The sequence below is a fragment of the Petaurus breviceps genome, unplaced genomic scaffold (assembly GCF_028583685.1).
Source record: "Petaurus breviceps papuanus isolate PSGF00001 unplaced genomic scaffold, PetGlider_PUasm1.0 188, whole genome shotgun sequence".
Taxonomy (NCBI): domain Eukaryota; kingdom Metazoa; phylum Chordata; class Mammalia; order Diprotodontia; family Petauridae; genus Petaurus; species Petaurus breviceps.
The window spans coordinates 6590133-6605490 of NW_027185804.1; the positions used below are offsets into that span (position 1 = coordinate 6590133).

The 15358-nt window shown below is 41.5% G+C and overlaps 1 protein-coding gene across 5 annotated transcripts in view; it reads right to left on the reverse strand.

The window, feature by feature from the left end:
• The window catches only part of GALNT18 (polypeptide N-acetylgalactosaminyltransferase 18), a 459241-nt gene that overhangs the window by 89224 nt on the left and 354659 nt on the right, over positions 1 to 15358 (reverse strand). For all 5 annotated transcript variants that reach the window (XM_069091223.1, XM_069091225.1, XM_069091221.1 and 2 more), the window contains exons 7-8: positions 9296 to 9481; positions 5108 to 5245 (exon numbers count right to left, since the gene is read on the reverse strand). In XM_069091223.1, the coding sequence (XP_068947324.1) occupies positions 5108 to 5245; positions 9296 to 9481 (324 nt within the window). The remainder of the gene's footprint in view (positions 1 to 5107; positions 5246 to 9295; positions 9482 to 15358) is intronic.

The following is a 15358-nucleotide window of genomic DNA, read 5'->3' on the forward strand; positions in this document are numbered from 1 at the left end:
TCTCTCTCTCTCTCTCTCTCTCTCTCTCTCTCTCTCTCTCTTTCTCTGTCTCTCTCTGTCTCTCTCTCTGTCTTGCTCTCATTCACATGCCCCAGGTTAATAACCCCCATTTTAGAGTTATATTGGGGGAAGTGACCAGTCCAAAGTCATTCAGAATGTCAAAAGCAAAACCAGGATTCCAAGGTAGGCCCAGCCCGCCCTCCCCCTCATCAGTGTGGATACTGAGTCTTGGTCTCTGTCCCCATGAAGTCACCAGAGCTGCTGCTCCTGTGTCCCCAGCACTGCCTCAGCCAGGGGTCTAGGCCTGGGGCCCTGTGCCGTAGTGGGCACCTTCAAGTTTGCTTGCAAAGTAACATAATGAATCCATGATGGGGGTGCTAATGCTAAACTGGGGAATTGTAACTAGTGGAGAAGGAAGTGGCAAGGCCGCCTGCTTAGCTCTGTACCATCTTATTTATTATCCCTGGTCTCACTTTATCTGGAATGATCAGATTTAAAGCCTGTTTATTCAAAGATTTTGTTTGCATTCCAGACTGCATGGCCAGACTGGGAGTGTTCGTGTCAGCCATGGGTTTTTTTCATTTTTCTTTTAATAAAAAGAGGCATAATGTTTATTTGTAGAAGGGAAATCTAGAGGAAAGCAATCTGGAACTGTCAACTGGAGACATAGGCAACCTTGCCCTGCAACTGTGGACTGAATTGTAGACAACTCCTAGGCAAAAAGTAGCCTGCAAAGAGCCCTGGCCTGGAAAGTATGAATCCTGGTCTGTCTCTGACCCGCTGTGCCATCTTGGGTCAGTCAGTGAATGATGGCTTCATTCTCTCTGTACCCTCAATGCCCAGCACAGTGCCTGGCGCATAGTAGGAATTTGCTGATGAATGGGTTGATGGGTTGCCATACATTGACCCAAGTCCTAGGGGGCAGAAAGAAAAATAGCAAGACAATCCCTGACCTCAAAGGGCACATATTCTAACAAAGGAGAATCGTGTCTTGTCTCTAAGTCTTCATTCCTCCATAGGAAAATGATGACAATATTGAACTGCCTAGCCCATGGGTCTGTTGTTCCCTTTAAATGAGGTCACATAGACAACGTGGTTAAGAACTATGAAGGGCCCCAGAAGTGTGAGCTGCGATATCAGAAGGACAGGAGCATCAACTGAGCCAAAACATGTACTTTGAAAGAAAACTTTTCATTGTATGAGCTCTGTTTCCTTTGCCTTGCAGATTAAAAAAAATCACTTGTCAGTAGACATAAATTAGCTCTTTGAGATTTTCTTAAATTTTGGTTGTCCTAGTGTTAATAATAGTGAGAACTGTTCACATAAGCCCTTTACTTCACAACCCTCAGAGGCAGGTCCTACAGGTATTATTATCTTCATTTTACAGATAAGGAAACTGAGTCTTAGCTAGGTTAATGACTTGCCTAGGGTCACACAGCCTGTAAATATTAGAAGTGGGATTTGAACCTAGGCCTCCCTGACTCTGTCTCCATTACCTCTCCACTAGAGATAGGGAGTGGACTTGATTTCTTCAGCATAGAGAACTTCCAAGTGAAGATGCTTATTTTCCCAGGGATCATCAATTTCTCTGCATCTTACAGGTTTAGAGCCTTGCCTAGAGGGCCAAGAAATGAAGTGTCTTGGCCTGGCCTTCCTAACTCCAAGGCCACCTCTCTCTCCACTCTCCCATGCTGTCCCTCCACCTTTCTACTACATGATGGTTATTCTTCTCAGTCATCTCCCTCTCCTCAATCCCTCACTCCTCTCCCAGTGCCCCTGCTGACTCACCTCCCCACGATGTTCTCTACCATGCCCTAGAACCCTTTTCACTCTGGAAGAGACTGGCCTACACATACTGGAAGCCCCCTCCATCACTTTGGCCTCTCCCTCTGATGGGCTGCTCCTCCCAGAACCTCCATCTGAAGGCCTAGGTCACCACATCTTCATTCCTTTCTCCTTTGCCCTTGGCTGACTAGCTGGATTTTCTTTACTATGCCTCCTCGATGGCTATCTTCACACCTACACCATTTTCAATTTCCTTTTATATACTGCCTGCCCTATTAGAATGGAAAATCCTTGAGGCCAGGGTCTGTCTTTTTGCTTGAGCACTTAGGTTTAGTGCTTGGCACATTGTAAGCATTTAATAAATGCCCATTCTTGCTAATTCATTCTTCTTAAAAGCCCTAAGAACAACTTAGGCTCTGATAAATGTCTTCAAGTAGTTGAAGGATTGCCATATGAAAGATGGATTATTTTTTTTTCTGTCTGACCCTAGAAGGAAGAACCAGTAGCAAAGGGGTAAAAGTTGCAAAGGGGCAAATTTAGTTTGTAAGGGAAAGCTTTCTAACAACTAGTCATTGCCAGAAAGGGAATGGTGTGGCTCAGGAGATAGTGGGTTCCCCCTCATTGGACAATCTTCAAGCAGAAGTTGGGTGGCCACTGATTGACTATATTATAGGTAATGGGATGGGTGATGAGCTATTGCCCGCTGGGGCCCCGGTTCTCCCAAACCAAGCTCTCAAATATTCCAGTGAGCTTAGGACTCTGACCTAGTACTATAGGTAACAAAAAGACAGTGATAATGTACAAATATATTATTCATTTTATCTATCTATCTATATCTATCTATCTATCTATCTATCTATCTATCTATCTATCTATCTATCTATCTATCATCACTCCCCTGTACAAATATGTACACACATACATATATACATGCATATACACATATGTATATGTATATACGTATGTGGGAAGCTCTTTGGGGAAACAGAAAGTAAATTATCAGGCATACAGTATCAGAAGAATAGTCAACAAATTAAGAATCTATCGTGTGCTAGGCACTGTGCAAAACAATAGGGAGATAAAGAAAGTTGAAAAGAAGGTTCATCTCTACCTGTATGACTTTAGTTGGGCCTCAGCTTCCTCATCTATAAAATAAGGAAAGTTTGGACTAGATGTCCTTACAAAATGCTGTCAAAGTTTGCATCCACGATCCCATGAACTTCCTCTTTTTTTGGGCAGGGGGAATATCCACATGTCTTGACCACTTTACAGAATTTTGATAGCACTTTGCCTTAAAAGGCAAAGGACTTTATAAAACACAAAGGTGATAGGGTACAGTTCTATTGTAGCCACCTGGGATGGGGGTGGGGTAGAAAAGAGCCCATTCCCCCCTCCCACCCTTCTTTCTTTATCAGGGTCTAGGGAACAGGCAAAGGAAGTAGATATGTGGGGGAAACAAAGTCTGGGATTTTCAAATGGGAGATTGTGAGACAGAGACACTCTTGAGAAGAAAATGCCCCTGGGGTGGGTGTGTCAGAGGAGTTTATTTTAAGTCCTGTCTTTGCCACTCATGATCAGTATGATTTGGGGCAAGTCAATAAACCTCTGTGAGCTTCATCCATAAAATGAAGGGGTTAGATTAATATGGCTTCTGAGTTAGAAATATAGTATCCAGTCTTATGATCAGACTAAGGGAGTGGAGGATGTGGGTGGTGGACACCCACATGAACAGTTATCTCCACATGAACCCTTGTCTCCACCTAAGTGGGCCCTGAAGGCCTGCAAAATCTGTAAAGTCCAGCTCATCAAGGTTCCCAAGTCCTCCTTTCTGACTGAAATCCCATTTTCTAGGGGGTCTAGTGATGGAAAATACTAAGGACTCCAGGGGAGAATGATCTAAGGGTCAGTCTAGCTTCTTGGAACCACAGATATACGATAAGGTTCAAAAGAACTGCCATTTTGTAAGCAGAACAAAGACAAACTAGTGGAAGGGAGATCTCTGAAGCTTGAAAGCCAAGTCAGGCATTCTGAGCTCCAACTCTGCCTCTAGAGAGAGTAATTTGAAAAGCAGGAGCTGAGACCTTCTTTCCCAGTCCCTCTCCTTCCTCTCTGTCCATGAGAATTCCTTGATGAAACAGATGATACTTATTTCTACAGCATTTTATTGGCTACAAAGTATTGTACTTCCATCATCTGATTTGAGCCTAGCAAAAATGATACTTGGTATGTTGAACAGGTTATTATTCCAATGTATTCCATTCAAGAGACATTTATTAAATGTTCACTGTGTGCAAAGACCTGTGCTAGACACTGAGGAGATGCAAATTTAAGTCAGACATGTTCTGTACAATCACAGAAATTATATTTCTTATACAGATTGTATAATATCTATTATGATATAACAACATATTATATATAATACAGAACATATTGGATGTATTATATTTCTTATATATAAAATTTCATATATATATACATATATATATATGAAATTATGTTTTTACATGAGGCTATGACTCCTATATAGATAACAAGACTACCACATCCTATACCTTTGAGAATACCAAGTTTCCCTCAACCTCAGCTTAGAGGTCACCTGCTGCACGAAGAATTTCATCAGTTGTTATTGCTTTGTTCCCTTGAAACTATTTCATTTAATTCTGTACGTAATTTTTATTTACTTATCTGGATACATTTTGTACTTACCCCCTCTCCTCAGTAGAGTGTAAGCTCCCTGAGGACAAGGTCAGTTTCAATTTTGTCTTTCAATTTCCATTGTCTAGAACAGTGCCTTGCATCTACTAGTTGCTTAATTAATAACTGATAGAATATGGGATCGGAGTCAGGAAGAGCTGCCTTTAAATTCCTCAGCTCTCTCAGGTACTTATCAGCTATGATTTTGGGTGAGTCACTCAAACTTTTATTGCCATCATGTTCTTCATCTGTGAAATGAGGGGGTTGGACATGGTGGTTTTAAAGATCTTTTCCAGCTCTAAAACTAAGATTCAATGATCCCATGATTTGATTAGAACTAGATCTTTCTAACCTCATTTCACAGATGGGGAAACTGAGGCTCAAAAGGTTAATTCGAGTCACACAGGTTAAATAGTTCCAAAGATTAGCCTAGACTAGAGACCTGCAAATGCTAAGCGTTTAAGCTGGAACTTCAACCCAAGTCCTCTGACTCCTTATTAGGAGTCTTTCCGCTTTTTCCACCATCCTCATTGCCTCTGCCTTTAAAGAAGCACTCAATTATTTCCTTTTTAAAATAAAAAAGCACCCAATTATTTCATAAGACTTATGAAAAGAAACAAAGTCTTACCACCCCATATGCGATGATGTCCGAGTACATCCTCATTTCCGGGTACACACTAACAAGGTACCATCGGAATGTCTTACACTGAAGTTTTTTCCTCAGGGCTTTCCTCGTAGAAATGTCACCAATATCAATTCCGGGATCCTATATATGTAGAAAGACAGTCATGACTGAAGAGCAGTTTCTCTTGCTCACACATCAGATGTAAAACCCTATCAGCAGCGTCCTGAGGAGAGTTGTGTTGGTGTGAGCTCTTGGCTTGAGTTATTGTAGTTTAAAGTCACTGACTTCCTCTGGGGTCCCTGTCCTGCAGCAATTACCTGTATAGTAACTGAAACTGAAAGCTACTTGTGGTCAGACAAGTGACAGACTAAAGGTCATCACCCAAACCCTGAGATGAAGGAATTCCAAAGGATTAATTGGAAAGAAGGGACCTGGAAGTGGAGTCAATATGAAAGCGTGGGGTGAGAGCATCGTGCCCTTGTGTCTGCTGGTGTGCTCTGATGGAGTTGAGGAATGTAATGAGTTATTGCTTGTAGTCTTCAAGCACCTGCAGGGCTGTCATAAAATATTACACACACACACATATTGCATGTATGTGTTATGTGTGCATGGTAATCCTGGGTGAGGAAACCAACTTGACCAATGTTAGCTGACACTTTCTCTGCACCTTATAATCTTTGGGAGTTGCCAGGAGCATGGAAAAGTTAATTAACTTATCTAAGATCAGTAAGTGTGAGAGGAGGAACTTGAATGCATGTCTTCCAAGTCTTGAGGCCAACTCTTTATCCACAAAATAACACTGCCGAACAAACACATATGAGTATGTATGACATCATATATGTGTTTATGTGTATCTGCACATGCATGTATACATGTGTCTCAAAAATATTAGTGCACATCTAAGCATTAATAGCTTAAACCTAAACTAAGACATTGGGGTCATGTGCATAAATAATATAATTATTATTAAGAGACAATAGGACTAAAGTGACAGACTGAGTAGAGACTCCTCTATAAGTTATAGTGCACAGACTTGATGGAATCTAGCTATCACTGAAGAGAACTGGGCTCCAACTTAGCTTTCCATCTTCCCCTCCACCCCCACCCCTATAAAATGAAGTCCATCACCACCTCCAGCCCTTGGAATCTCTAGCTTCCTTCAAGGTACAACTCAAGTGGCTCCAGCTCCATAAGATCCTTTATGACTTCTCCCCACAGCACTGTGTTGGTGCTCCCCTATCCTGAGACTAATCTGCATTTATTTGCATGTACTAACCACTACTTGTTGGATTTCCCCCTCCTTTCCAGTCAAACGTAAGCTCCTTGAGGGAAGGAACTGCTTCATTTTTGTCTTTGGACATTCTACAGTTTGCTGTTTTTCTCCCCTCTCAACCTCAGGGTTGTAGAGAACTTCCTGCACCTGTGAATATTAGCAACTGTTCTGCATCTCATTTTTAGAGAAACACAGAAGCACTTGTTTCACAGCTTTCTTATGGATCTATAAAATCGCAGCTTTTTCTGCCTTATCAGTATAATAGCCAGCAAGCTCCCAGAAGACACAGGCCCTGCCTTATCTACATGTGCTCTCCATGGAGCATTTCCTTATTAAAAGGCTTTTTTTGAGTGAATAAATGAATGAATGGGAAGGGGTAGGTTTGAGTGATTAAAGGGCTTGACTTGGAGTAAGTTATTTTTTTTCAGTCATCTCTGATTCTTTGTGACCCCATCTGGGGTTTTCTTGGAAAATATACTGGAGTGGTTTGTCATTTCTTGCTCCAGCTCATTTTACAGATGAGGAAACTGAGGCAAACAGGGTTAAGTGACTTGTGCAGGTCTTCCTGACTTCAGGTCTACCTCTCCATTCACTTCATCACCTAGTTGCCTGGAGTAAGGAAGACCTAGATTCATATTCAACCTCTGATATTATGTGACACTGGGCAAGTCACTTAATCTTTTGGAGCATCATTTTCCTCACCCATAAAGTGACAGGACTGGATTATGTGGCCCCTGAGGTCCCTTCCAACTCTAAATCAATGAATATGTGAATGAATGAATGAATGAATGCATCCCAGAAGGAAAGACATGATATGGTAGAAAGGGACTAAAGTAGGAATATGGAAAACTTGGTTCTAGTCTCCATTTGCTATTAACTAGTTTTGTGACCTAAAGAAAGACTTTTCACAGGAGCCTAGATTTGGGACTGGGAAGATCTTTAGAGGCCAGGCCCCATCCCTTCCTTTTTTTTTTCAAATAAGGAAGCCAAGATCCAGAAAGGTTAAGTGATTTGTCAAAAGTACTGAAACATAACTCGTATTTGAACCCAAGCCTAATGATTACAAATCCAGAACTTACTGACTTCCACTCCCTGGATCTTAGCCTGTCCTTTATGAAAAGAGAAGTTTGGTCCCTTGGTCTTTTGAGCTCTGACATTCTCTAAATTGCGTGACTCAATCCTTTTCATGGATCCTAGGGAGTTAGATCAGGTCTCCTAACAGACCCCAAGGATTTTCCAAAGACTTTAATAATGAGGTTTTTGTTGTCATTAGATTGACTTTGTTGAAGTCATTAGGCTAGTACAAAAGGTTTCTTTTGCAGGCTGAGGAAACATCCTAGGGGATGGATTCTGAACTAAAGCTCTATGATTGTACAACCATCACTAATTTCAAGCCTAGAATTTGGTACTGTTTTCCCGAAAAGATTTTCCCTGTCAAGGTTTCACTCTGGCAGCTGATTCATCAGTGTATTTTGTTCAGAGTCCTGAGCAGGATTTGCCTCATTTTCTCTGGGTAGAGGATGGAGCTCTTGAAATTTCATCTGATTGGTTGGCACAAATCTTAAAGATTACTTCTGGTGAAAATAATTGCTACCTTCCCTGTCATTTTCCTCTATATCTTGGTTCATGTGGTAGCAGTTTGGTGGTGTTTGTGCAATAGGAGTTTTCTATAGAAAGCAAAGATAAACTTTTCAATAGCCTGCCTCAGTCAAAATGCACGACTCTCAAGGAAAGTCATGGCCCAAAGTAGGAAGAGTAGGGGTTACGTTTGAAGTCTCACACATACCCTAGAATAATGGGCACAGTTATATTGGGCAAGCTCTGGAGATGGGGCTGGAAACCTGCTGCGAAATCCAAAGAACCTTCCCATTTCCAAACCAGGAATCCTCGAACTAGGCACCCACCAAGGTTATGAGGACACACAAACAATGCATTAATAACGTTATTCTTTCCCTAATTTTTCATAGAATCTGGCGGATTGAGGCCATATTGCAGAGTGCATAGTGTAGAGCCAGGACAGGAGTAAAGAAGACTTCTATTAAAATCCAACCTCTGAGACTTTTTAGAGAACTTATCTCATCAGTTTTTATTTTAATATTTTTTTTTATCAATGAACAAATCTATTTTCCTCCCTCTCTTTCCTCTCATACTTATTGGCTATATGCCCCCTGGTAAATCACATAGCTTTTCTGAGCCTTGGGCCTTAGTATTTATCTACTAAGTCATAAATGGGGAGTGTGCTGTGTTGGTGGACAGAATTCCCACATGAAGAATTTCCTACCCTGAAAAGATCAGAGATCATTTGTATATTTGTGTTTGTGGAGAAGAGAATAGAGGGTGGTGGGTGAATGAATCCCAGCAGGAAAGGCATTGTGATGTGGTAGATAGGACCAGCTTTTATAAAATTCAGTACCTTCTAGGAAAATGGCCGAACTTATCCATTTGCATGATGGGTCCCAATGGAAGGCTCTCTAACTCAGACAAAGAAAAATAGAGTTTTCACTTAATGTTGTCTGTTGTGGACACTGCAGCACCAGTGATCTCAGTGGTGGGTGTTGGAGAGAGCTTTGAACACAGGTTGTGAGCCTATATCCAAAGGTTTAGTGAGCAAAGACATGTGAATTCACTGGCAACTGGGAAATTGAGAATTGTATTAATATATAGCTGTAGAACACCATAGCTGGGAGGAACCTTCCCCACTTAGTCCATTCCCATCAATTCTCAAACAAGGAAACTTAAAGCAAGAAAGTCACCCTCCCTGGTTAAACAGGATAGCATGAGCTCTCTTCTGCTCCTTCCTTTAAACTTTCAAGATCTTTTCTAGGTGGCTGCAAAGGTTGCAAGATAAGCTGTATAAACCATTGTATTTGTTCCTACTAGAACCATGAGCATCCTAGAACCTGTGGGGAATGACCTACCTCTAGAGGGATATTCCAGGCCATATAAACATGGCTCTTAAATTCATCCATCCAGACTTCTGCCACCCTCAGAGCATTTCTGCGGACATGGGCCGTGAGGTCCTCAGTGTAGGGCTTGTGAGCACGCTCAATGTGGGCTATTCTGGAGCAGGGCAGGACCTCCACACTCCCACCACACTGCCACACCTGCAGGGGAGATGACCAGTGTAACTCAGTTGAAGTCAGCAGGTATTGATGGAGAATTTCTTGTGCACAGAGCTCTGAGAGAGCTACCAAGTTCAGATCTGGTCCTTGCTCTCCTAGAGTTCATCATCCCATAGGAGGGGATGAAAGAAGGCCAGACTGAGTTTTGTGAGAGGGACTTCTAAAGAGGGAGAAAATACACACAGCTGGAAGGATCAGAATCAGGGAAGAGAACTGGCTGGGACTTTAGAGAGAGGTTCAAGCCTACTGATAAGGAGAGGGAGGACCAGAGAGGGGAAGCAACTTGCCCATGGTCACACAGCAAGTCAATGGCAGAGCCTGAACAAAAAGGAAACTCTCCTCAATCCAAATCCAGGATTCCTTCCCACTGTATAATATCACCTTGTACCCACAAGCAAATCATGGAGCCATAAGATTATGGGTTTACGGATTCATAGAATTTTTCAGGTCATCTATTCCAACCTTAGCATTTTACAGATGAGGAAACTGAGCACCAGAAATGTTGAGTGACTTATCAAAGGTCATAGGGCCATTCATAGAAAGTAGAAAGGGATCTCAGAGACCGCCAAGTCCAACCTACTCATTTTACAGATGAAGAAACTGAGGTCAAGGGATTCAAAGGTAATTCAGGTAATTCAAATTTAAAACCTCTGACTCTGAACCCTTGGTTTTTCCACTTTAGCATGTCAATTAGATTTCTTCCTCTTCCTTCAGAGCTTCCCAGGCCTATCAAGAAGATAGGAGTGTCTCCCTAGACATGCAAAACATTTTGCATGTTAGCACTTTCTGTTTTACAATTAGTCATCCTCCCAGCTCCCTAGGAACGCAGGTCACTTCATCTCTCCTCATTATCCCCGCAACCAACTGAGAAATGTTTCACTTTTGTTTCCACTGATCTCAAGCAGGAAATATCCTGGTGAGAGCTAGCAAGGTTTCTGATACTAGAGGCTGAAACTATTGGACCCTGATTCCCTGTATGCTCAGTGACTCATTGTATAGCTAGGATCACTTGGCAGGGGTGGTGGCATGGAGGTTCCTATGCCATACTCCTACAGGGACCTTAAACATTATCTTGCCCGACCTGTCATGTCACCAAGAAGAAAGTGGAAGCCAAAAAGGGGAAGAACTCCCCCAAGTTCCCTTAGGAAGTTTCAGGGGCAGAACCCCAGTTCTGTCAACACCCTCTCTGGAGTCTTCACTTACTCAGATATTCTGGGAGTGATGGTAGGGCAAGTCATCTCTTTTTTTCTGAGCCTCAGTTTCCCCATTTATAAAATGGCAATATGTGTGCGTGCATTACCTGCCTCATGAAGTTTTGATATTAGTTCTTTGCACCTACCTGTTAGGATTGTTGTGAGGATTTAGTAAGATAATAATTACAAAGCATTTAGCATAGTGACTGGCGCATAATATACAAACATTTGCTATCATTATCATCATCATCATCAACAACAACAACAACAGAAACATCATCATCATCGGTAGTAGCAGTAGTGGTGCTGGTGGTAGTGGTGGCTGAGTCTTATGATTCCAAAGTTAGTCATAATTCCCTAGAAGGGAGGGCAATAAACTTCCATCATAAGTTAATTTTAAATGAACTCTATGGCAGAATTAAACTTAACTCAATGGGCTGTTATAGTAAAACATAAAATCTTTAAGGACAGAGACTCTCAGAATTTTGGAACCAAGAAAGACCTAGATTCAAACCTTGCCTCTTACATATATTGGATGTGTGACCTCGGACAAGTTGCTTAACTTCTCAATGCTCTAACTAACTCTCTAAGCCAGGAAGTTGCAGAAAAGTTGCTGATCTGCATTGGCAGAAGGAGTTTCCTCACTGGGAGCACCCATGAAATCACAGGTCCTATTCCTATCCCCTATTTCCAGCATCAGAGACAATGCTTGGGATATAGTAGGAGCTTAGGTAGTGTTTGTTGATGGATTAGTTTACATGGTACATTTATCCCAGGCAGAGTTAAATGATACCCAATAGCGGCAATGCTTGGTAAGCACTACCATGTCCAGGGTTGACCTTAGGGACTAATTTCCACTACCTATAAGCAACTTGGACAGTTTTATTTTCTTCTCACTCTCTCCCACTAATGAAACAGCACCTGAAGCCTCTTAACACAATACTGTTAATACTAATATGCAAGGGAATTATTTTTTTATTGCAGTGGGAATGGGGAATATTACATAAGACATTTCAACATTGCAAAATTGAACACAAGGCATAACATAGCTATTTCTCTAGAGACCTACCTTTAAAATACCTATATTTAAATTTAATTAAATTTGAGCAATATTTATTAACCTTTGTGTAAGATACTATGTTAAGCACTGGGAATCCAAAGACAAAAGCAAAATAATCTTTGTCCTCAAAGAGCTTACACTCACTTGGGAGTGGGGTGGGAAATTGAATCTAGAGGGAGGGCAGTTGAGGTAACTCATACTAACCCCAGAATCCTTAGAGTTGCAATGGAAATAGAGTTACTTTCCTGTAAAATTTCACCTCCAATAATAATCAATTTGGAACTAAAAGGGATCTTAGAGGCTAATGCATTTTATAGAGGAAGCTGAGGTCCAGGAAGGTGAACCGATTCACCCAAGGAGCATAAGTAATCGACAGTTAGTCAACAAGCATTTATGGAGTGCTCAGAATGGGTCAGGCACTGTGCTAAGCATATACAAACTGGACCTACAAAAACAAACAAAAAGATAGGCATTCTCCTCAAAGAGCTTATAGGTGAGATAGTGAAAAGCTAGGGGTAATTAATAATAGAGCTCAATGGCAAATCTTGGGTGGGTTCTAGTCTGAAAAAATACATAAACTGAACCTGACCTTAGAAGTCACCAGGGAAACACTTAGATACCTCTCTATGAAGGGCTGTGTGTATAGAGAACTACTGTTATCTTTAGCGTCTCGGAGGTGAAATGGTCTTTGAAATCGTAGAGTCCAACCTCCCAATGACCCAATAAAAACCCCTTCTCTAGTACCCCTGAAAGCCAGTCATTCAGTCTTTGCTCAGATATAACTAATGAGAGGAGATTCACTACCTCCTGAGGCAGACAGTTCCATTTTTGTGTAGCTCTAATTGTTAGGAAACCATACCTTATATGAAACTGACATCCACTTCCTTGCAATTTCCACTCATTGATCCTAACTCTGCTCTCCAGGGACAAGCAGAAAGTTTAATCCCTCTCCCACTTGCTTGACAACCTTTCATATACTTAAAGACAGTGATTATGCTTCTCTCCTCCAGGCTAAACATCTCTAGTGCCTTTAACTGTTCCTTGTATGACATGGTTGTCAGATCCCTTGCCTGATGTATGTATGTATGTATGTATGATGTCTCCTGGACAAGGAGCTGAAAACAGAGCTCTAGATGAGGTCTGTACAGGGCACAGCACAGTAGGACTGGGGTTTCCCTGGATCTGGACATGAAAGCAGGTGAATAGCCCTACCTGCCCTTCTCCTGAGGTTCGTGAGAATATGGAAAGGACTGGTTTTGACAAAGTTGTTATTTGCCCATGATCATTCCAGTTTGTGTGTATGTGTGTATGTGTAGGGGCAATCAGATGAATTCTCCAATTAAAGTGAGGTGCCTAAAATGCACTGAATATTTGTCTGGACCTTTGGTTCTCCACACATCTTTCTGTATTGAGTGTAGATACATCTATTGGTATCTTATTAAAAGAGAGCATCCAGTCAGGTCTCAGTGACTGGGCCTGCTCTGAGGGCAATCATCTTGTTTAGTGTCACCTTTGGCTCCTCCAAAGGCAATGATTCCCATTTAGTGCTTCGAGAAACCCCAAGGTTCTCAACAATGCTCCAATAAAAATTCTCTAATGGTACCTATAGCAGTAAATAATTGCAATAAGATTACGAAAAATGCAAACTACCCTGGGGGTTCACAACACATTTTTTTTGTTCTTGAAAGGGGTTCATGGAACAAAATGCTTTGGGAACTACTGTCTTATGGTATGGGTTTCATTGACTGGAGCTACTTCCAAGATGAGTTGGTTGCCTTGGAGTCATAGGAGAAATGATATTTGTCTGAGGATTCAATACCTTGTGCCTGCCTATAAGGAAGGAAGGAAGGAAGGGTTTATTAAATGCCTACAATGTGCCAAGAACTATTCTAAGTGCTTTACAGATATGATCTAATTTGACCTTCCCAACAATCCTGAGAGGTAGGTGAAATTATTACCCTCATTTTGTACTCAAAAAACTCAGGCAAACAGAGGTCAAATGACTTGCCCAGGGTCACAACTCAGGTCTTCCTGCCACCAGACTCATTGTTCTAGCTATTGCACCACCAGCTGCCTTTATAAAAGAGAACCCTCTTGCTTTTTAAACTTTTCCCACTGCATCTTCTATCCAGAACTCAGTAGGAGTAGAAGAGAAGGGGGAGAGAATTTCTTCCTGTTCAGTAATCCCAAGATGTGTTTGCCTGATGGGGAAGGGGGAGAAGTTCAAATTGCAGGGTAGCATTGTGTGGAATTCTATGAGAGAAAGGGATTTCAGGAGAATGTTAGAATGTTATCCTGTTGGCAATCCCAAGTTCATTTCTTTCCTGAGAGGAAGTACTCTGAGTGCTTTATATGTTTTCTATTCCTGTTTCTAGGCCTCAGGGAGATCTTTGTATCTTTAATATCATCCTTGGCATGAAATAAAGACTGTCCTTTATCTAGTATACATTTGTTATCTTAAAGGTTTGCATCCTTTATATCCATGTAGATACAAGCATTTTTGGAAATTTCTCAGAGTAAATTCTAGACGTTGGCATATATGTCAAAGAGAGATATAAATCTTTCAAGTATACTAAGAGAGAAACTAATCCATATGAACCCCCATCTTACAGGACACTGGGCTACTGGTAATATGTGTGAGTATGTGTGTATATATGTGTGTGTATATGCATATATATATATGAAAATGGATATAATGGAAAAAAAAACACTGAGCTGGCAATCAGGAGGTTTAGACCCACTTTTGCTACTATTATCTCTGTAACTTTGGCCAGGTCATTTCCTGTCCCTGGCCTTGTCTCCTCGCCTATACAATAAGGGGGTTGGACTAGATAATAACAACAAAAACAACTAATACTATTAATAGTAGAATTTCATAATCCCTTAAGGTTTGCAAAATAATTTACATACATCATTTGATCCTCACCACAACTCTCTGAGCTAAGTAGAATAAAGAAATGACTTGGCCACCCCTGTAAGTCCCCTCCTAACTTGGACATTCTCTGAAATAATCAGTGCCTGGGGGTGTGCTGTAAGAACCTTATTATCATCTTAAGCATCTGGCCATAGCCTCTGGATTCTTGGCAGTTTCTGTGCCTAGGAGTAGATGGCATGGATTCAGGATGTTTGTACAGCTATCTCTGGGACATTGTCTAATTGCTTTCTGCATATGCTGTAGGAAACAAAAGAGAGTCTTGTGGCTTAAGATCACCAAGTAAAGAAGATTTCCAGGGATCCACTCCACGGCACAGCACAGCACGAGATACATGCCCTCGGATTCTGGAAACCTGTGGGAACTGTCCATGGTTATGACCACAGGAAGATTTCAGAAGGGAGAGTGAAAATCTGTGAAGGGCTTTGGGTGAACATTTATTTTCCTAGTAGGGGGAACTAGCAATGGCTTAGGCTGAATTTGGGGAAGCTGAGCACTCTTGCCCAGCAGCAGGGCAAGAATAAGGTTGAAATTATTTAGAGAATTGGAGGAGAAAGGGGAGATGGGCATCATTAATAATGAAGCAGAAAGGGGAACTTAGAAAAGAACTAGGTTGAGGACAGGAAGAGATGTGTGTGTGTGTGTGTGTGTGTGTGTGTGTGTGTGTGTGTGTG